Source organism: Orbicella franksi, chromosome 7 (genome assembly GCF_964199315.1).
Source record: "Orbicella franksi chromosome 7, jaOrbFran1.1, whole genome shotgun sequence".
In the NCBI taxonomy this organism is placed as follows: Eukaryota; Metazoa; Cnidaria; class Anthozoa; order Scleractinia; family Merulinidae; genus Orbicella; species Orbicella franksi.
Genome location: NC_138151.1, coordinates 13,582,086 through 13,605,954, shown reverse-complemented (window position 1 = coordinate 13,605,954; position 23,869 = coordinate 13,582,086). Strand labels below are relative to the sequence as shown.

At 39.3% G+C, this 23,869-nt stretch overlaps 1 protein-coding gene across 2 annotated transcripts; it reads left to right on the top strand.

Moving 5' to 3' along the window:
• Window positions 1-15: 15 nt before the first annotated feature.
• LOC145491975 (uncharacterized) lies at window positions 16-23,788 on the top strand. Of its 2 annotated transcripts, none has more exons than XM_081471279.1 (19): window positions 16-104; window positions 184-239; window positions 776-878; window positions 1,369-1,408; window positions 1,966-2,033; window positions 2,861-2,925; window positions 8,094-8,245; window positions 8,327-8,361; window positions 8,677-8,811; window positions 14,346-14,424; window positions 15,226-15,346; window positions 15,999-16,026; window positions 17,668-17,716; window positions 18,980-19,011; window positions 19,212-19,252; window positions 20,561-20,601; window positions 21,302-21,379; window positions 22,142-22,321; window positions 23,173-23,788. In XM_081471279.1, the coding sequence occupies exons 1-19, from the start codon at window positions 39-41 to the stop codon at window positions 23,358-23,360; spliced, it is 1,557 nt and encodes a 518-aa protein (XP_081327405.1). In that variant the 5' UTR covers window positions 16-38; the 3' UTR covers window positions 23,361-23,788. The 2 variants fall into 2 exon arrangements, with proteins under 2 accessions (XP_081327405.1, XP_081327406.1); XM_081471280.1 differs by having other exon boundaries at window positions 20,564-20,601; window positions 23,173-23,787.
• The last annotated feature ends 81 nt before the right edge of the window (window positions 23,789-23,869 follow it).

Here is a 23,869-nt window from a genome sequence, read left to right as displayed (position 1 = left end):
AAGGAAGGCGCAAAACTCAGATTTGGCGGGAAATCAAGATGGCGGACGACGAAGAACTTTACCTTGCAAACCTCGATGAATTTGTTAACGACGAGGATAAAATAGTAAGCCCTTTATTGGTATATGGAAAACCAGCGCATTTTAGTTTCGGAATTGTTTATTTTCCTGGTTGATTTATTTCAGGTTACCTACAAATGGTTGAGTCGTACCTTGTCAGTGCCCGTCAACAAAGCTAAACAGTAAGCGAAAATTAAAACTTGTTTTAACGAAACTTTCTGATTTCCGTGAATGGTAGCGTACTATATTTGATTTTTGTTTCGTTTCGTTTCAGACTTTGAGCATAATTTTAACAGTGGTGTGTAGAGTGCTTCCTGGGGCACAAGCAATTTTAGTGACTTTCCATCTTCTCTCTTTACAAAGTCTACAATGTAGTTTCCTTGTTTTTGAACTAAAATATTTGATCAGCAGCAGAAACATGTGTCAAGAACGGATATCATCAGTTAGATATTCAAACTGGCACTGCCACTTATTCATAATGTTCAGGACTGTCATTAAGTTTTGAGTCACCCATTGTCTTCACACCCATAACGAACTTGTTACTTTGTGGGTGAATTCTATTAACAACAGGCAATTTCACCCATAGCATCAAGGGATACTCAGCTGTAACTGGTGTTACAGGTTATGGCTCTTATTGACAGCCCTGGTGAAAAAACATGTATCTTAACAAAAAGAAAACAACTCAAATTATTGATTCCTGCCATACTTATCCCCACAGAATGCTCTATGCCTTTGCACAGAAACAGAAGACATCAAAATCTGCTTCTCATCTCAATATAACATATATTGTTGGAGGAAGATGTTCTTTGGATGGAGAAAAAGTAAGGGTTTGCTTATGGTAACAGACACGTGAACAGTGAACAACCAAAAAAAATCAGTCATCTCTGATCATTTTTCCACTTTTGCTCCTCACTCAGGGCTTGAAATAAAACTTAGCCTTAGTTTGCTCTTTTAATGATTTAGTTGGCAGACAACTTGCCTGATCCCAGTTGCCCATCAGGCAATTGAAAATTTATGAGAAAAGTACTTGCTCGGAAGGAGAATCTACTTATCTCAGATGACTGGATGACACTTTTTTTCGAGCCTTGTCACTCTCTCTCTCTCTTCAAGCAAACCCATGGAAGTGCATTTGTGTAAATGTTAGATGTAAGTAGTTAAATTTTATTGAGTCAATCTGATGTGGTCTGAATACCCTGCCATTTGCGGCAGTTAACAATGACATGTGAACATATTATTCAGAAGTCTTTGTAGGTTGTATTTTATTGGACTGTGAAGACCTGCAATTGAAAGTGTTCCTTCAATTTGTCTTAGGTACATCGGTATGTCATCACCCAGGATGAAAACCTTGAAGGTACAGTAGCTTAAGGAAACAATGTTGTGTGGGCAGTGTAAATGTTGCAGTCTTATTATGTTCATGTATGCTAACTAAACTGGGGAGAAAATAGCAACTTACAACAACGAACTTGTTAAAATTTTTACACAAATTGTTCAGGGAATATACATAGGGTATATGGTTTTCTTTTCACATATATATCTAGAGATTTGCTCATGTATTACATCTCATTTGGACATTTTAATGTTTATATTGAATGCAATGCACGTGTATGTTTTTTCATTCAATTTTTTGTGCAGTTCCAGAAAATATCCATACTCCTCCCACAGAAAGGATTGGAATTTCCTGTGGGTAGGAGGGGTTCTGTAAGGCCAAAAACTTAAAAAAATAAAAAGAAATGTATCAAGCTTAAATTGAAATTTCCAGAGATATTTCCAGAGGGGAAGGGGGGGGGGGGGGGTCTTAGAAAAAAATTCCTTCCATGGGGAAGGTATGGATATTTTCTGGAACTACACATTTTAATCATGAATAGAAGTGTTTGCATTTTTTTAATTTTTGTTTTCTTCCCTTTTCAGAAACAAAGAAGTCTTTCTCTGTAGTGACGTCTTTACACATTTACAGCGTACAGAAATGTCAATTAAAGGTCAGCTTTAAATTTACAAGTGATAAAAATTTAATATCTAACATTATTAAAAACTGAATCATTGGATGATAAATACAAGAGTTCTCATTGGCTTAGATATAGCCATCATGGTATATGAGCCATTCTACCATGCTCTGCAAATATTTTTTTGGGCATTTTTATTTTTATTTTATCCTATTTTAGTTTTCTATATTTTGGGGGCATTTTTAGTAACAATATGATTCCACTCGCTCTTGTTGGATATCAGATGATTATACCCAACTTGCCCCTGCTGTAGTTGGCTATCTACCAGCTTATATCTAACGCACACCCATGGATTAATTGTCAATTAAACTGAATTTATTTTGACTGGGCAATTTTTGATATAGACATATAGTTGGACATATAATAATGTGTAAAGCTAAATATGGGGTCATAGATCTGATGGTCTGATGGTCAGTGAGCATTTCAGGAACTTATGTCCTTGCCAGGGATAATGTGTTGTGTTCTTGGGCAAGGCAGCATCCTGGTGTAAAATCCAAGGATGTGGGGAGTGGAGGCCAGGGTTTAATTAGATTTATATTTACCTTCATGCAAGAGAAACCAGAATAAACCACATATAATTAAGCGCATGCCTGATTTTCTGGCCTGACATGCCACTATATACATGAAGGCATGTATGCAGATTTTACCTTACCTGTGCTTATACTGCAGTGTCTTTGAGTCGGAGATGCTAGCACTTTTGTCTGCTAATCAAAAATCCAAGGTTTAAATAAAGATTTGATGATGATGATGATGATGATGATGATGATGATGTAATCATTACATGCTTGTCTTAATATTTCTAGGATTCCAATTCTTTATACACTGTTGACTACGACATGCAACAGCAGCATAATAATGAGAGTAACAGGTATGTTTTAAGCATGAAAAGTATTTTAACAGGATCTGTAGTGTATTGAGCCAGCGGTTGACATTATGAGCATGCGCACTTATGCGCATTCTGTTCCATGTGCTTCAATTTGCAATAAACCTAATACATGACAGGATCTACATGAATTTATCTTCACATTTCATTTGTTTATGTTTCTTTTTAACCAAATGAGCGGGCTATACATTGCACATTGAGAACAGAACAGCCCAAGGTCTTGATAGTACAGACCAACTGCAGCGAGGTCTGTACAAAAAAGGCAGAGGGCCGATATTCCCCCAATATGGTCCCAACTAGCTTGGTTTATAAGAGATTTATTACATAACTAAAAACGTGTGGGAAAAAATGCCACAATCACAGACTGAAGAAAACAACATTGCAAACTTGAAGCATGCAATTCTGATTGGAAGAGGTGTATAGTCACTTCTGATGTAAAACAAAACAGAAGGGAAAGAGGATTGGAAGAAAAAGAAAAGAAATCTTTTATGTGAAAGAAAGTTCTGTCAGAGATGTCAACCATGAAACTGCCCAGTCCGACACCGCGGAAATACGTGTTTTGACGTCACCGTAACTGGTCAGTGGTCATCACCATCAGGCTGTGCTGTCCTTCGATCGATCAGTTCTCCGAGATCAGTATTTTGGTTCGTTTTAAGGTCGAAAATATCCTTGATACTTCTTGTTATTGGTGAGGTTGACGTCCTTAAATGGGTTTTTAATACTCAAACAATGTTCCGGTAATGAATAGGGGTACAGGGGAGTCATTTTGTGTGGAGTAATGTGTAGTTTGCTGACTCGAGCCTGGATCGTGTTGCTTCAGTCGCCCTCGCCTCAGAATTGTCGAAAACAACGATGGGTATCCAGCAAAGCAGAAGATTGGTTCTGTATGAAGCTTTTGCAAGGATTTTGAAGACTAGCTGGATTAAAAGTGTAATTTGCATGAAGTGGTTAAGGTACATGTAAGTCGGAACCGTTTTATTCACACTCACTTTGCGCCGACATGTGGTGCTTGTTCAGCTAGATTATATTTTGCAGTGCGTCAAAGAAACTTTGATAAGAATTTGTCTTTAAAGACTGGCTTGTTTGGCATTTCTATCACCTTTCTGACTTTCTGCGCCTTTTGGAACAGGTGAAATAATTTTTTTGTACCTGCCGTTTGCTGTCAGAATAAAACATTTGTTCATTTCATTCACAACATATTTCTCTGTCATTAAAGATTGTCTAAGTCTACATTTATATATAATGGTGGCGTTTGCGAAGGGAGTAGAAATCGAAAATATTGTGATTTGTTGGCCGCAGTGAATGCTGGAAGTACTGAAAACATTCAAGACCGCTCAATATGTTTGGTTCATAAACAATTTTTCCTCGCTTGAGGCCTTTTTTGTTTACATCGATTACATGTTGATAGTACATGGAAATTTTCAAGACCGTTTCCTTGTACATGTATGCACAGGTAACTAAATATGTTAAAATGCCCAAACACCTGAATTTGTTTACACGAAACCGCTTCCACTTATGGGATGTGGTCAAGTTTCACATCTTTTGATGCTGAAGAGACATTCAACATTTCAGAGAGGCAGTAATCAACTCTTCAATGAAACCCACTAGTTTATTTTGTTTACTCAGTCATTTGAAGCTTTCGATTTCTATTTCCCTATCTTACATGTGCAGTGTATCAACTGATATAAATAATTGACTGTTGTTGTTTTTCCTTTCATTTAATTTAATTCAGATGAGCTTTGCTCAATCACTACAAAATAATTTTTACATTGTATGTGCTTAATGAATTAGACATGTACATATCACGTGCTTTGAATCAATATGAAATTAATTATGATCCCCTTAGTCATAATATTGTATCATCCTCCCTTCTGTAAGATTGTTACTTAACTTGTAACCACTTTATTACAAGACATTATAACACCTGATGGCAATAAATTATATAATTATGTGGTTTTTTTTTCCTGTGATATTTGGCTAACAAGTGGGTTTGTTTATGCCACTGTGTCTCTGAATTGGCTTACTGTTGTCTACAAACCATTGGTAATATATCTTTGCTACATCCAACTTAGATACTAGACACAAAAGCATGTATTAAAGAACAGATACATTTCTTACAAATTAATATTTATTGCATTTAGTTCATCACTTAAGTTCTACAACATTGCTTTTCTCCAGTGAGAAATTTTGTGCAAAGTCTGAAGTTGTAAGTTGCAAAAACAAGTTCCATCAGTAGTTGCCAATCACTTAAAATCAGGCTTTGGTACTGTAAACTGAATGGCAGAAAGCGAGGAAATTAGAAATTGTCTCAAATACACAAGTGATAAAAGAGATAAACTTGACTGAAATCTACAGACTCCTTTTTTTAGGTTTAGGGTTAAGGTTAGGCCAAAGGGACAAGGTGGGAGGTGCGGTGGCCATGTGGTTAGTGCGCTCAGCAATGGATCGAGCGGTCCGTGTTTGAACCCTTGTCAAGGACATTGTGTTGTGTTTTTGGGCAAGACACTTTTACTCTCACGGTGCCTCTCTCCACAAAGGTGTACATATGGGTACTGGTGAATTTAATGCTGGGGGTAACTCTGTGATCGACTAGCATCCTATCCAGCAGGGGGTAGTAGAAATACTCCTAGTCGGTTCATGCTACAGAACCCAAGATAAGCCTGGCCTGATGGGCCACTTGACTCTATGCAGACTTTACCTTTTACTTAGGGACAAGGTACTGCAGTGGGGGAAGAGACAGCGGAGTCAGAACCTCCCACTTCCCATACCCTGTTCTCCCACTTCCCATACCTCTATCTCTTGACTCCCACCCTTGTTTGTCCTGCTCCTGTCCCCTGTAAATTAAGAGACTCAAAACACATCTTAGTCATTTAGCTGCACACCCCTTGGGCATTTCCTTTTCCTTCGTTTTCAGCCTTGCTACTCTTACCCATGTCTTTCAAGTGAATGACCTATGACATAACCACTCTCAAAGGGTTTCATTTTGGGCCTCATTTTGAGCCCAAGGGTAAATTTTTCTTTGCCCATCGGTCTAGAAGTCTCTAAAGACACTAAATGAAAGTCAAGTAACATTTTCAGTTCTTGTTTTTGAGAGTATTTGAAGCCTTAATGAATGACAAAAATTAGCATTTTGCATTTCTCTCTGGATTCCTGCCCCTATTCTCCCGGGCTCCTGCCCCATATTCTCCCGGGCTCCAGCCCCCTGCCTCTCCCCACCATCAACAGATGGCTGAATTTTCAGGAGAGGAGTTGCCACATGGAGAGCATTGGTCAGTGTTCTCTCAGTTGGTGTTTTTACAGCATTGGTGTTGTGGAAATCATCCATGGACAGTATCAAAAAGGATTTTTGCTGAGCCAAAATAGAAAAAAATGTACAGTAGAAGAAGTTTTCTATTGGGAAATCCAGATAATAGTAATATGTAAACAAATATTAATCTTAGAAAGTTATACAGAGTCTCAGGCTCTAAGGTAATGTGGTCAGAAATTATCTGGGTGGCCTTACAATCAGAAGATTGCTGTGTGAATACAGTGGGGATAACCTATTTATAACTAAAAATGAAATTCATTCATTGAGTTTTAATTGGAAGTTGTTATTACCCAGATTTCATGGTATTTTTATTGTCTTGCAATAACATATGCATGTATTTTTAATTACCCTTTTAACAGCTTTGTATTCCATGTCTTCTGCCATCTTAAGATAATCAGATGTCATGTACTTCTTGTGGTTTTTTCTAATAGCTAAAGAGCTTTTTTTCTAAACTCTAATAGCTGTGCAACTAGTTCAAAATGATTTTCACACTTTAGAGGCGCTAAAAGCAAAATACAGAACTGCAACAATTCGAAATTATGACAAGAAACAAAGAAACAATAATAAACATGAAAATTTAAAATTTTATTTTCGCCAGCCTTAAGCTTACTGAAGTACAGTGTAATTAAAATTGGATATTTTATGATAAAACATACCTCGGTGAATTCCTCCCCGAGTTGAGGCCAGATTTTGAACCCTTTTAGGGATTCAGTCCTACACTTGTTACACCAACGTGTCCAAGATTTATACGAGGCACTGCTTCGATTTCGGCCCACTTGGTCCATAATTCGGTGATACCGAGTGGAGACAGGATGACCATGTTTACTTTCGCGAGTGCCCCCAATCGAACAAGTGGACGAACACGAGCTTGTCTTCCCGACGAATTTGATCGAAATGCCGTTGACATACCGATTCACACGGTTCAAGCCCATCAATTCAACAAACTTGAGAAGTTGATGTCTTCAGAACACCGCTACAGCAACACAAAAGCTGCTTAGTTTTAGCCTTAGCGCACATCGTAACGTAAATTGCCACTGGCTCGCCGCTTGCGAGCATGAACTTTCACGAAACAACAACAATTTCACACCGTGTGCAAGTTCAGTTTGGCTTTGGCACAATATATAATATTAACTGAGAACTATCCACCAAATGAGCGGAGTTTAAAAGCTAAGTTTACAGTGTGCGCTCTAAGTTTTGTATCTTTTTCACTGTCGACAAGACTCGCTGCGATAAGAATGTAAAAGTAGCAGGCATTTTGTAGTTTTGTTAAGGTGTACCGCTGACCAGCAAAATACTGTATCGCGCCCCAAAAAAACGTATTTCCGCGGTGTCGCCCAGTCCAATATTGGGATCATGATGTGTACTAAAGGCACCCGTGGTCAAGTGTCGATGGATACTCTAGATTGATTCCCATTGATCAACATCATGATCAATACTTGGTCAATGTATACATATTCGGCTGCGTGTCAACCGGTTCATATGCATCGATTGAAAAATGGTCAACTTCTGACCCACTGTTTAACCAAGATGTGGATCGAGCATCAATCAAGTATCAACTGAGGTGTCAATGGAATGTTGATTGAGTATTGATCGAGTGTCTATCGAGAGTATCGATTGAGACTATTGATTGACACTCAACCATGGATGCCTTTAGTACACATGATCCTAATATTGGACCATTTGGAGCAATCTGATCGGTGGATTTTACAAATGGGCCCTCTTAATTAACATAGTCTGTAGTGTTTGTAATAGATCGACCTATAGCTATTTCAAGATCCATGTGAAGCTACCACTGGTTCAGTTTGAACTGGACTGATTCTTCAATTGTCTGTTGGCTACATTATAGGTGGAGTCATGTTCATTGTTCAGCTGCTGTTCCTCTGGCAGATAAAGGCGTCAACAGAGGCACCCAGAGAATTAATGGTTTGGCAAATGGCGAGAAATGTCACCCCACTAAAATGGTTAATGGAAGCTGTGAACCTGGTACAACTCAGAAAGGTATAGGCAACCACTGACAGTCACCCTTAATTATTATGAACAGTCAAAATAATGATGTTCTCTTTTTGTTTTATTTGTAAGGTACCTCTAGTTTGACATCTGAGCAAAAACTTAAGGTACTAGTAACCTTGTTTGTGATTAATATATGTAGCACTTGATTTGATTTTAGTAAAACCCAGTAATTGCAGTTATGTTATATTCATTATTTTCTTTAGTTTCTCTTTCCAGTTGCTATTAATTTGCTTGTTTGCTTCTTTTTATTTAGTGATTTATTTTTTGAAATTATTATTTTTTTCATCCAGTCATTAATTCTTGTTTCTGCCCATCCATCTGTCTGTTGTTCCTTCCATCTGTCTGTTGTGAGAACACTTCCTTCACATGCATGTATAAGTTGCATTACAACTTTCCTTACCTGTGCCTCTAAACTACAGATACCGGGCCCAAAATCAAAGAAAGGACAGATGTCAGCCTTGGAGTCCATGTTTACAGCAAAACCATCATCTTCGAAACCAGAGAAAAGCAAGAGTGAAAAACCACAAGAAACAAACAATGCCAGATGTGAAGAGGTGAGCCCTACGTTGAACTGACTGACCATGATTGACATTGATGGATGCATAGCAATCTACAAACTGGGTGAGGGAGTGGGTGGACTCTCATATAAAACTGACATACAGAAATAGTAATCAGAATTTTCAAAAAGAACCCTGGAAAGGTACCAGAGATATGTGATATTGGGCGCAATCCATTCAACCAAAATTTCTGGGCTGAGGTTCAAAAATCGGACCAGTCCAACCAAGGAAAGTGGTCCACCTTGAAAGGTGGACCAATTTTTTCAAAACTTTTCTGGTGTGACCGAACCGATCCATTCAGTTTTAGACCAAACTGTTCAGAAATTTTGGTTGCGTGGATCGTGCCCATTGTGTCATTTTCACATCTAAGGGGAATCAAATTTAAAACAGAACTAGTTCCTGTTTTTATTTCTTGCTGAAATCAGTCATTTCCATTGAAACAGGTGACTCCCTAAACAGCACAAAGTCATACAGTTTACACTTTTGCATATACAACAATCATCCCTCCCACCCCACCGATGCCCCCTTGTCTTGTTCTGTTTATTTTAGACAATTCCTTAAGCATGGACTTGCCCTGAGATCAGGTCTGGGATGAGGGAGGTGAAATGAAATAAAAGGCCTCGCAGTCGGGTTGGGCCATTAGACTGTGCTGTGGGCTTTAGCGGACAAATTGCAATGTTCAGTTATAAACCTCGTTGTCGTGTATGTCACATTTCGTGAATGTATGTCATGAAGTAGACAAGGAGCAGCATGGGAGAGAAGAATAAAGAGAGCACATGGTCGACTTGTTGTGTGCTTCTTTCTGAACTAGTTTCACTTCTTCAGCTAGTTAAGCCTCCTCTAATCTATGTACTAAGAGGACACGACATTGGCGATGAGGACAAGCACGGCACAAGATGTCTTTCAGCAAAAATGGCACTTCAGATGCGATTCCTAAGTTCGATTGTCACTCGGATCCCGCCACGTTGGGACTGCACTGGACGCGTTGGTTGACATCTTTTGAGTTATTTGTGGATGGCAAAGGTCTCATTATCACTGAGACTACAAATGCAAACACGAGGCAACAAAGAAGAGCGATGCTACTCCATTTAGCAGGCCCAGATGTACAAGAAATCTTCTCTACTCTCGCGGATACCGGAGAAGCAACCGATTACTCTGCGGCTGTAACAGCATTGAATGAATATTTTCTTCCCAAAGTCAATACAGCTTTTGCCTGCTAGAAATTTCACTGACTCCAACAAAAGGAAGGTGAGACTGTTTTGCAGTTTGTTACTCTATTAAGAAAAGAAGGAAAGGATTGCAATTTTGGTGCAGACTTTGACAACCAGATAAGAGACGCTGTCCTGTGTAAATGTAGGTCAGACTATGTAAAGCGCAAACTGCTTGAGGAAAGAGTGGAGCTAACGCTCGCTCGCACATTAGAAATCGCAGAACAGTGTGAAAGTGTAGCCCACCAAATGTCTCATCTCATTGTGAGTGAGCCTAGTAAAGAAGATGCAAACAAGGTTTACGAAAGACCCGAGCGACCCGATGGTAACCAAAACCGAAAGAAAAATGGAATTCAGTGCTATCGTTGTGGGTCAAGTGGGCACCTGGGTAGAGATCCAAAATGTCCTGCTAGGGGTCAGACCTGTAGGAAATGTAAAAAGAAAGATCATTTTGCTAGCGTTTGCAAAACCAAACCAAAGAAACCAGGAGTTAATCAAGTGCAAGAAGAGCTAAAAGCTAATGGGGAGCAAGTTGATTATGCCTTCAGAGCTACTAATGAAGCTCACTCAAATCTGCTCAAGTTGTCTGTTGGTGGGGTAAAACTAGAAATGTTGGTGGATTCTGGAGCCACCAATAACATTGTTGATGAAGAAACCTGGCAAGATTTGAAAGTTAAGAAGATCAAATGTAGATCAGAAGCTGCTCCTATTGACAGGAAGCTAGCCTATGCATCCAGCAAACCCCTCCCAGTAAAAGGTCGTTTTATTTGTGAAGTGTTGATTGGTAAAGGGAAAACTCGCGCCGAATTCCTAGTCATCAAAGGAAAAGGAGTGCCACTCCTGTGCAAAGATACTGCAATGAAGTTAGGGGTGCTGAGAATAGGTGTCGACATCGCAACAGTTGCTGGAACCAGGCAGACACTGCAGCAACAATTCCCAGAAGTATTTAGTGGGATTGGAAAGTTGAAGTCTAAGCAAGTGACATTACACATAGACCCAAATGTGAAACCAGTTGCTCAGCTGTTAAGGCGAACCCCCTTCAATTTACAAGAAAAAGTAGAAAAGAAGATTCAAGAACTATTGGACTGTGACATCATAGAAGAAGTTGATGGGCCTACACCATGGGTGAACCCAGTAGTAATTATCCCGAAAGCGGATGGTGACATTCGTCTCTGCATCGATATGAGGCGAGCAAACGAGGCCATTCTACGTGGTCGACACCCCATACCAACTGTCGATGAGCTGCTACACAGCATGAACGGCTCAAGGGTTTTCAGCAAGCTAGATTTAAAGTGAGGTTACCACCAGCTGGAGCTTAGTCAAGAGTCACGCCAGATCACCACCTTATACGGATATAAGCGCCTATTGTTTGGTGTAAGCTCAGCAAGTGAACTGTACCAACATGAGATATCCACCGCTCTGGCTGGAATAGAGGGCATTGACAATATCTCTGATGACATCATTGTACACGGCCCAGACCAGAAAACTCATGACCAACGCCTTCTCAAAACCATGGAGTGCCTCAGACAACATGGTTTGACTCTCAATGCTGACAAAATAATGCTTGTTCAGTGTGGACAGACTGGTTTTTACGGGAATTCTTCTGTCTGAAAAAGGAATCGGCCCGACGGAGGAAAGAGTTAGAGCCCTGCAAGAAACAAGAGAGCCTGAAACCGTCCGTGAAGTTCGAAGCTTCTTAGGATTGGCTAATTGCAGCAGCAGATTTATTCCCCATTTTGCAACCATCACTGAGCCATTGAGGAAACTAACCAGGAAAGATGTTCCGTTCCACTTTGGGCCCGAGCAAAAAGCTTCCTTTGAGTCACTTAAGCAAAGCATGGCTGAAGCAGGTACATTGGCATACTTTGACAAGAGAGCATGAACCAAAGTCGTTGCAGATGCAAGCCCTGTTGGCCTTGGAGCCGTACTAATGCAAAACCAGAATGGGGCATGGGTACCAATCTGCTATGCAAGCCGCAGCCTCACAGAGTGTGAACGGAATACTCCCAGACGGAGAAAGAGGCCCTTGCCCTTGTTTGGGCTTGCGAGAGGTACCACGCATACGTTTATGGAATGCGATTTGATCTAGTGACCGATCACAAGCCGTTGGAAGTGATTTATGGACCTCGTTCCAAACCTTGTGCCCGCATCGAACACTGGGTAATCCGCCTACAGCCCTATGATTTCAGAGTCGTGTATGCTCCACGACAGAGCAGTGTAGCTGATCCCCTCTCACGCTTGCTCAGTCAGAACAAACCAACAAATCATCAACATGCTGCAGAAGAGTATGTTAGATTTGCAGCCATCAGTGCCACACCCACAGCCCTAACCACGAGAGAAGTTGAAGAAGCATCAGCAGTGGATGAAGAGTTGAAAGCCCTAAGAGAAGCAATTAAAACCAGTCGATTTGAGAAATGTAAGGTTTATGTACCAGCTGCAGGGGAACTGTGTGTGATCGGGCAGCTAGTCCTAAGAGGTACTCGTATCATACTGCCAAGCAAGCTAAGGCCCCAAGCAATATCCTTAGCACATGAGGGACACTTGGGAATTGTTGGAACAAAGCAGAATTTGAGAAGCAAGGTATGGTGGCCTGGTATTGATAAGGCAACAGAGAAGTTCTGCAAATCTTGTTATGGATGTCAGCTGGTTGCACGTCCAAATCCACCTGAGCCGTTGATGTCAACGACATTGCCGGAGGGTCCTTGGCAAGACTGGTTGTAGACCTACTAAGACCACCTCCATCCGGACACTCCATACTGGTTGTTGTTGACTATTATAGTCGCTACTATGAGTATGCCATCATGACATCAACCACCACTGTGAAAGTAATTGACAATCTAGAAGAGATTTTTAGCTGCCATGGTCTTCCCATAACTATCAAGTCAGACAATGGACCTCAATTCATCACTGGAGAATTCCAGGAATACTGTGTCCAGAATGGAATCGTCCATCTCAAGACAACACCGAAATGGCCCCAGGCCAATGGGGAAGTTGAACGGCAGAATGCCTCCCTGAGGAAGAGAATTCGCATTGCCCAAGCTGAAGGGGTCGACTGGAAGAAGGAGTTAAGAAGATATGTGACAAAATACCGAAGTATTGATCACACCACCACCGGTAAAAGCCCTGCCGAATTGTTGTTCAATAGAAAGATGAGAGGGAAGCTGCCAGAGCTGCATGCTGATTGCCGTCTAGACCTAGAAACTCGGGATAGAGACGCAGAAGTGAAGGCAAAGACCAAAGCATATGCCGACAAAGCAGCAAATGCGAAACCATCAGACATTACAGTGGGTGATCAAGTACTTGTAAGGCAAGAGAGAAAAGACAAATTCTCGACACCATTCAATCCAACGCCATACAGTGTGGTAAGCAAGACTGGCAACAGTGTCATTGTGGAGGCTCCAGGTGGGACCCAATACTTGAGAAACACCTCACATGTGAAAAGGTTTATAGCGGACGATCCTGTATCGACGCCTGGGACACCATCTGCTAGCCCAGACAAAATTGTCATACCTTCCACAATTCCAAGCCAAGTGTTAAGTGAATTGACACCGGCAGCACCTACCACACCACAGAGTGAACCTCCAACCAGGAGTACATGTACACTGTCAGCACAAACAAGTGCAGAGAATGGAGACGAGTCAGTTATCGCCCATAGTGATATGGCAATTGACCAAGCAACAGTACCTAGCATGTCAGCAACACCAAGGTTGACTCAGAGACCTCAGAGGCAGAGGAGACCACCAGAGAGATACAAAGACTATGTTTTGAAATTATGAACTGATCTCCTGTGAGATGTTTACTGATGGACAAATCAAAGAATTGTGTGATTAAGGTTTCTGTGATTGAGAACTTTGTGATTTTGTTTTTAAAAGTGTTGTTGAGGACGCTCATTCGGAGGCAATTTAAACTTTTAACTTTGTTGACATGTTTATCGCATAAAGGCGTCTACCTTTAAAGTTGAATTTGTTTTCGCTATGTTTACGTTCAAGTTCGAAGGATTGTTAGACTTTGTTTCTTCAGAGAAAAGGAGAGATGTCGTGTATGTCACACTTCGTGAATGTATGTCATGAAGTAGACAAGGAGTAGCATGGGAGAGAAGAATAAAGAGAGTACATGGTCGACTTGTTGTGTGCTTCTTTCTGAACTAGTTTCACTTCTCCAGCTAGTTAAACCTCCTCTAATTTATGTACTAAGAGGACACGACACTCGTGGCCAAAGATGAAGCTCAAAGGATGTATCCAAAATTGTGAAATGGAAAGTGTCGATAAAATTTAATGGTATGCTCTCTAATTAAATTAATACTGTTAACTGGTTGTTATGAAGCCAAAGGTTGGACATGGAAAAACAGACAGCAACAAAGCTGGAAGCATTAAGTCATCATTTTTTGGAAAAGCTACAACTGGTATGTGAAATAATTATATTAGCTTAGCTATACTTTGCAATCATTACTTCAATCCCTTTGCTCTCACTAAACCAAGTGTTATAGCGACATTTTTCTCCAGTTTTAATTTGTACAATGTACCCATACACAAGGGCTGTAAAAGTCCGATAAAAAGGGCATAAACACGTCTAGCCCCCAGACACATATGTACATGTAAGTAAGCATGCAGTCTTAATAGTTGGCTACAAATAAGATGTTTACTCTCATCATGTTACTTAAAAGGCATGTGATACACATTTACATGCTAACAATACATGTTTGGTTTTGCAAGTGGTTTTTACCAGTCAAACTATTCTGTTGTTGTACATAACACATATAGCTTTTTCCAGTGCAGTATTTCAGCAATGTTGATCCTTACTTGTACATGTACATGTATGTCTCTAGAACAACTGTAGTTTATAGTTTTGAAGTTACATATAAATTATAAAGGAATGATTTGATTGAAATTATATGTGTGATTATTTTGATCCTTAGACCCAGTTCAGATGCCGAACTTTTCGTGAGTCAAACTTAATTCGAATTTGGACCAACACAAATTATCAAAAGTACACCTGTTGATTCAGACGTTGAACTTAATTCGCCAAACTTAATTTAGTTTGAACCAAAACAAATCGAAATGTCAGCAGTTTTCAGGCAAGGTGTTTTCAGTTCGGCGTCTGAACTGGGCCTCACATACATTTTAAAGTGTACTATATCGTCAGTATCTTTTTTTTCAATGGTATAAAATTCAATAAAGTCATTGCTGTTTTGTTGCTCTCATAGTCAAAAAAGCTTCAGAAAAGCCAGGCAGTACAGAAAAAGACAAGGAAGTCATTTCAAAGAAAACAGACACAGTACCAAAGAAGCAGAATGACACTGCTGAAAGTCGAAGTGAAAAGAAAAGGTACAAGATTGTGTGACTTGATATGGGCAAGAAAAATAAATTATGGATTGTAACCTAAAAAATCATTCAAGAATTTTATCAGAATCATGTAGGAAGGGGTATAAATTCGTATGTATTTAATTAAAATTTATTTATATTAAGTTAATTTAATTAGAGTAGGGTCCATTAGTATGTGTTGTAGTTAATTGTTTATCTCAGTTTGTACTGAGGTAATTTTTTTATTATTTCAACCATGTGTGGGTTGTTTTCTTGTTATTAGTTAACCATATTCAATAATGATTATTGACTAGGGATAAATTGAAGTAAAGGAACTAACTAAAAGAAATCAAACCACATATAGTTGAAAAATGAAAAATTAACTGAGATCAAAAATTAACTATACAATCTATAAAGAAGTCGGTTAAACTGGCATAATGTTTTGTCAAGTAGGGTACGTGTATGTTGTATATATGTAAAAGTATACTGTGCCTTAAGATAAATGATACTCCTGTGGGTTTGTGAGTGTACTGAAATGCACTCTATCAATAAGGCTTTATATATTATTTAAAACTCACCTTTTGGGTTTTATAAAGCATAATTTTGAAAAATAAACTACACCATTGACAAATAAACTTCACAAATAACAGGCTCATAATTGCTTTTTCTCTTGCAGAGAATTGCCTCCTGAGGATGAAGAGGAAGTAAGGCATTTAATGATCAGTAAAAAATAAATTGATCACAACATAGGAGATCTTTCTTTGCTATTATCCACACAGAAAATTGAGTACTTACTTCTTATCTATTTCAAAATTGTCACTTCAGTGATTCTTGTGAGATAAAGTATTTCCTGTCTTGAGAGGCAGATCAATCAATCAATAAATAAACAAATATTAAATAAATAAATGAATAAATAAATAAATAAGTAAACAAATAAAAAGTTACAATAAAAGTATTAATTAAAAAAAATAATACTACCTCTTGATTCAGTATCTCATATAATGAGAAACTCTCCTTGAAAGTCTAAGAACTCATCTAAGAGAAATGAGATGAGATATAGACAAGGTTAGCTTTAAGTTAGCCTTGTGTAGATATCATCTGATTTCTCTTTAGCTTTGACCAGAACATACTGTAATATATGTTATATCTAGAACTCAAGGCAATGTCAGTTGAGATTCTACATTCTTTGACAAGTTTCCAGAACATGAATTCATACCTCATAAAGTACCGGGAACATCTATTAAGTGGCCTTCTCTTTTATCTCATTGATGTATAAATTTTCTCTGCTGTAGATAACGTAATTTTGTGTATTTATCAACCTGCTAATTTATCAATTTAATTGTTTATTTAGTGTCCACAATTAGCCTTCAAGACTAAATCTCTTAGACGCTGAAATAAAGTTTATGTATGTATGTATGTATGTATGTGGCCACTGCCTGTTAAGTGGCCAGTCGTCAAAATCTTGAAATTGTTGTCTGTATAATACTGTAAATAAAGCCCCCACTAACCGGGCACACCTATTAAGCAGTCGTGGCTACCTTTTGGTTGTCGTCATGAGGGTTTTCTATTGCCTAATGCCCTATTAAGCAGCCACCCAAAATATAATACACATAGTCTGTCTTTGTTTTGGATGAGGCGATGATAGATAAGATTCCAACATAAAAAGTGATCACCGATAAAAACATTCAAACACACATTCATTATAATTGTTTTACATGATTTGATGCTACCCTAAAGCATATTTGTACGTGTTAATGAATAAATTGACATTTCTACTAAGCGTGCTTATTCCTGACAAACCCCTTTTAAGCGGCAACCTCCCATTTCTGAGAGGGTGGCTGATTAAACAGGGGTTCAACGGTACTTTTTATTCCCTGGCAACTGATGAAAGCCTGCACACATGCATAACAATGACAGTTGTAGTTAGCTGATTTTAATTAAACTGGAACATTGACAGCTACTTGCAGTTGACAGAAACTTTCAACCAGAGGTAGATAAGGAGCTGTTGGGATTTGCTGTTCATGCTTGCTAGAGCAAATGTCACATGTTTGTTTGTTTGTTTTATTTTTGCCAGTTATAAATATGATAACAATACATCAATATATATATTATAGGTAAGGGAGCCCAGAGAAGTAAATAAGGCTTATAGAAAGGACTACCTTAAATACTTAAGTCTTAACTTGTACTTCCTTAAGTCTTAAGTCTTAACAATGTGCATGAACATTGTACTTTAGGCTTTGCTTGTCACTCCTCGGTGTCATACACAAAGTTATGAAATGACTTTTTGAAGTGGTAGTCTACATACTTAAGTCTCTTTTCGATAATTCGCTGTTGAATTTTTGCAGGATCCTTTGCCTTCAGAAATTTCAAAAGCTATCAAGTCGGATTCTGCAGGTAAGCCATATCATTTGATGCATTTTTCCTCCCTTTCAATAGGCCGAAATCCTACACCACTACGTGACCGGTAAACAACTGCCTACAAATATAGGTCTGTTCATGAATGCGTAATGCCGTCTAAATGTGTTCTATTGCAAATAATGTTCTGCTCATGCATAGTTGTAACCACGCTCTTGTAAGAAAAATGGCAGATCTCCTCCCTGAGCTGTCAAAGAGTGATTAAAATAATTATGAAAAGAAACTTGGTGATCGAATGATATGTGTAAAAAACAATTATTGAACTCGGTTATCGCAGATTATCGCGATTTGTCAGTGTCTCGAAGATCAATTATTAATTAATTAGTTATTGATGTGTGTGCTTCTGGCAAATCACGATATTTTGCTCAGCCTCTTGCAATAATTGTTAATTATCTGAATACAGTCCCAACTAAAGGAAGGAAGCAGGAAGTAGGGAATGAAAAAATTTTGTCGGTGGTGGTATGCGACAGTTCTGTAGGAACTGAAGTCAGTGAACTTTGTAATGTGGAATACAAGAGGGAACAGTCCATCCCTGGAACCACAAAACACAACAGGGATACAAAAAACATTATCCGAAAAGGCTTGTAAGCTTCAACGTACAGCAAAATGATGATGACAGTAGCCTGAGACAAGTACGTTAGTGCTTCAGATCTCCCCGCTAAGCTTTCGACTAGGTTTTCAAGAATATAGACAACTTAGGGGAGATTATGCAACGGACATTTCAGAAATCTCTATTCTCGCTCGCTTTCCACTCATGTTTCCTTTGACTTCTTTTCAATTTTTCACTTGGTGTAGATCAAACTGAAACGTCCACATCATCCAGCCAATTAGAAAACAAAAATAAATAAATAAATAAATAAATAAATAAAATAATAGAATAAAATACGAAAACAGTTATCCCATTCACCCTTATTTTATTTTAGATGATTGTTAACAAACTCAGCAGTAGGCATCTCATTTAGTCTCCTTTGTTATTTATTACCGCATCCAAGGAGGACTTATATAATTTTTTTTAGGCATTTACATTTTGGGTGCTTGCTTAGAGAGCATTACCTACATTTTGGTGTTTTAGGGTTTCATTTGCATGCCAGAGATTACTGCTGGCCATTTACAATAGCCACCGCAAGTAGCTGAATGATCTCAAACACTTGTGTCCAGAATAAGTTAGGGACGTGAACGTCTTGGATTGTCTGTCTGTCTGTCTGTCTGTCCTTTCAAAGGCATTTCCTTTACTTTTTTCAGAAAGCAAAGTTGTAAAGGGTGACAAGAAAGAGGTACTAAGAGCATTTTGTTACTGTTAGAAAATCTCTGAAATTACATTTACATTTTTTGTAATCTGCTGCAGTGATATACATGTGAGAAGTAATTAATGTTCAGACACTCATTCTGCACTACAAATATGATTTGTATCGTCTTTGACTGTTTGAATTAATAGTTCCCGACTTTATTTATTTATTTTTTTCGTAATACTCAGATACAGAAGAAAGAGGAAAACAAGGCTGAAACCACAAAAAAGTAACTGACATTTGTTAGCTTGCCGGTGCTTACCTATTTGTTGATATTGTTCCGACAAACACAGGGCTCGAAACCCGGCGGGGGGGGGGGGGGGGGGGCACTGCCATATATGGGCTATATAGGTATGTGCCGCTATGAAGGGTATGGTTTTCAAGCAGTTTACTCTAGGATAGGGTATATAAATCAGAGCGTTTGGGTCTGGAATAGGGTATCATTATTCCCAAAACTGACTATTTGGTTGAAGATTTTATTTAGACTAAGGAAACCAGGAATTGCCACTCAAAATATAAAGGAATCAAATCGGCAAGTTTAAATTTACGCAGATCAGCCGCAATAGTGTCGATAGATGAGGGAATTTGGGGAGTTTACTCTAGTATAGGGTAGCAAAATTCGGCTGAACTAGCTCTGGTATGGGCTAAGGGTTCCAGGGTCTCAGCGGCACATCCCCACCCAGAAATTCCCAAAGTACCCCCCCCCCCCCGGGGCTCGAAATTGCGACTCACTGGTCGCCAGCTGGCGACTCGCGTTTTGTCCGATAACTAAAGAAAACCACGACACAACTTTTGTTTTTAAATCTTTATATTAGGAAATCAATTGGATATGGTAGCTAGTATACAACTCACCTTCCGTCCCCAGTCAAGTAATGTCTGAATATTACAAGATAATCGAAAAAATGGAATGAATTTCGACGCGCCGATACTGCGTTCACGGCGCGCCACATTGTTTCAGCGGCTTCCTCTGAAACTGGGATCGCAGGCGCAATTGAACACCATGTGCTTTTCATTTGCCGCGAAAATGGCGGCAGATACTAATCAGTTGAAGGAATTACGTGAGCGAAAGGCGTCGAGGAAAGCAAGTCGAAAATAAAGAACGGCATTTCGAAGAAGTAGCAAATGGAAAATACGTAAGGACCCGTGTTTGTCTCACAATGAAAACCACGGACTTAAAACGTTTTATGCTTCGCTTCATTTAGAATGACTGTGGAGACAACCATCACCTTCGGACCAGAGACATATCACCTGAGAACAATGGTAGCTTTATAACTAAGTGTTACTCGTGTTATTCCTAATTGTTTTCGCTCTTCAATTTTGACTTTTCTCGCATGCGAAGTAACGTATAAAATCGAGTTCTTGTGTAAGTTATATCTAAAATAAGTTGGCGACCAAAATTTACGATCTGGCAACCAAAATTTTTCCGTTAGTCGCCAGCTGGCTCCAGAACGAAAAAGTTAATTTCGAGCCCTGCAAACAGCTAGGTCTTACATGTAATTAAACAGCTTTTTTGCAAACAATCTTCATTTGTTTTCACCAGTGAAGTGGGAAAAAAGAAAGCAGTGAACGACGAGCCAGGTAAGAGGAAACCCACTTAACAAGACAGCACTTATAATGTTAAAAAACGTTATGAAGTTAAATAGATAGTGACAACTGAAATACACGGAAGATTTTTTCATAGCCCATTAATGAAATCTGATGCCACTGGTTATGTCATTTAGTCTCGAAAGGTCAGATAAGTCATTGCACAGTGATAAACAAACAAATAAATAGCAGTATCAGAATCTTCGATTATTAAAGCCACCACAAGAGCGCATGATCGGTTATACCATATTATAAAAGAATCTGTCCGTCGCAAATTAATTCTCATCATGGCGGGGAAAGCTTTTGATCTATATCAACGGGAAATGTGCTGATTTAACCTTTTTTTAAACAGAACATTTTTGTTTTACATTTTTATGTGACTGAGACAGGAGAGTGGCTGTGAAACTGAGCAAGTTTAACAAGAGCAAAAATAGATGCAAAGAGTTAGTTGTATTGGATGTTCCACAACCGTGCATCTTGACATCTTGAAGTTTGTTATACGTAGCCGTAACCCTTATCGATAAGTTGCTTGGGCTCTTCTCAAAACCTAGTGTCATTTGTGCATGGTCAGAAAAGTGGACAAATACAAATATCAAATAATTTTTCCGCATTTCCCTCTATTAACTTCTGTTTCAAATATTAATTTTTAAACATATAAATTTTTTTCTCTAATATGCGTCCTTCCGGGCTGTAGACGAAGAACTAGAAAAGAAGCCAAAGAAGAGAAGAAAACGGACAAAGGAACTTCCAAAAGAAGACAGCAGTGACGATGGTAATATACCACCAGAGATCAACACATGACCTTTCCTTAAAAAAAGAAAGAAAGAAAGAACGAACGAACGAACGAACGAACGAACGAACGAACGAACGAACGAACGAACGAACGAACGAACGAACGAACGAACGAACGAACGAACGAACGAACGAACGAACGAACGAACGAACGAACGTGTGGGAAGGAGTAGGTTTATAAATGAAGGTGGTATAGAAGAAGCCGTTTGAAGATCAATTGACAATAACTTACCAGGATTTCGATGTGCAACCTATTAGCGATAACGATCCGGACCGTAATTTTTTTCTGTGCGAACGAAAACTGTAATCCTAACATTTTAGTTATTGCTCGAACATTACACGGCATGCGCGTGTAAGGGACTATAATATAATGTTCTGGGGCACGAAATTTTTTCTCGCCTTTGGGTTGTGCATGAATGTGTTTCTTGTTTTGTTCTTTTGGTGGGCAGTAGCTTTTACAAGAATTATTTTTAAAGTCAAACACAGAACCTAGTTAGTAGAAAGCACTTGCTCAATTTTTTTTTTCTTATGACTCCCGTTGCACAATTTTGTTGTAATTGCCCAACCCCACTCCCCCCCCCCACCCCCTCAAATAAAAAATAATGGTCTGTTTCTTACCACAGACTTCCTAGGACCCTGATAACTGTTAGTCGAGATAATTTATGAGAATAAAAGGCATGCTTTTCGCAAGCATCGACCCATTGTATCTCACTTGTACTTTTCATTTTCATTCTGTCCACAGAGCAAGCTGTGACGAATGATGAACAAGACAAAAAGGTCGCCTCCGACCAAGGTTCTTCAAGAAGCGACAGTCTGTTGCCGCAACAGCAGTCTCGGCAAACAGAGAACGGCACGGCAAGACGACGAAAGAGAAAAAGACAACTTAAGTCCAAGACCTACATGAATGATGAGGGGTTTATGGGTAAGAGATAGAGTACTACTGTATCTCCTCCATTTGCATTACAGAAAAAAAAAAAGCGACTAGCGACACCCCCTCCCCCTCCCTCCCCGGGAAACGGAGTACTCTACAAAGCTTCATACGGGGAGGCTCCGCCCCGAGGTCCAATCCGTGTCCATTTAGTGTACTATTTTGACAGAAGAGCTATCCCTTTCGTCTACCTTTTATTAAAAAAGGAACCCCTCTCACATATGTTTATGTTCGAAAAATCGCTTTTAAGTCTCTTTTTCGACCCTTTTAAATACCCAAATGACAGATCTCCCTACCCTTTCATATACCTCAACTTGTAAAATCCCTACCTTTTATATACCTGAAGCCAACAAAGAGATTCAAAATAGGCAGTATTATTCAGAGTAGTTTTTCAAACGCGTTCTGTTGAAGATGTGACTTAAAATAACGGATGATAACTTGAGCTCAGATTTTGACCGGTGTCTTTTTGAACGTAATACAATTCCGCTCTACTTTGGTTTTGTGTTTTTTTGTTCTGGTTTACTTCATATCACTTTTGGTTTGTGTTTGTTTCTTTGTTTGCCTGTTTATTGGTCCGTCCGTCCGTCCACCACTCGGCACGTCCACCTGTCAGCCCGTCCGTCTGTCCGTCCATCCGTCCGCCCGTCCGTCTGTCCGTTCATCCGTCCATTTGTCCGTCCGCCCGTCCGTCTGTCCGTCCGTCCGCCCGTCCGTCTGTCCTTCTGCCCGTCCGTCCGTCCACTTTTTTGTCTGTTTCTTTGTGTTCGCTTTTGTAGCAACCTGTTACTATTAATGAGTCATAACTGGAACAAATAAAGTTACCTTTGTCGTTATTTCTTTTGTAGTCACCGAGAAAGTCTGGGAGAGCGACTCGACTGATGCAAGTGATGATAATCTTCAAATAACCAATGATCCGCCAGTGAACGAGAAAAGACCGTCCCCAGCAAAGAAAGCAAACAAGAAGGCATATACAGATACGAAGAGCAAATCCACCAAGCAAGCTTCTTTAACAAGCTTCTTCAAGAAATCGTGAAAGAAATTTTCTGTGAACTAATTGTACTGATATTTAAATACGAAAATGAATATGCAGTTGTACAATGAGAAAACCATACATTCCATTCTTTGGAATCAGATCCTTTCCCATTTCATTTCTTTGACAACGTGCTGTCGGCCTTTTAGCCCAAATATTGGATACTCGTTGATGGCAGGATCTGTGGTTGGTCCCCCCGTGGTGGGGTAACTCCCATATAAACAAAACGGGGGTGCTCGTCGTATCTTTCAGGGGTTAAAGAAGCGGAGTTGTTACCTCTTAGGATGTTCAGCCTCAAAAGGTCCACGACGTGAGAATTCCCGCAACCTTTTAGGGTACTAATCGGAAAATATGACAGCAGATTATGTGGTTTTTTTTAGAATTGGTACCTCTAAGGGGTGAAAAAAATTTCAAGCCACGCCCACAAAACAGGATCTTGGTACCCCCAAGCATAGTTAGTAGAGGAGACTGGTTAGGAAACTCAGCGAACTTCAAAGGACCAAAACAATAGC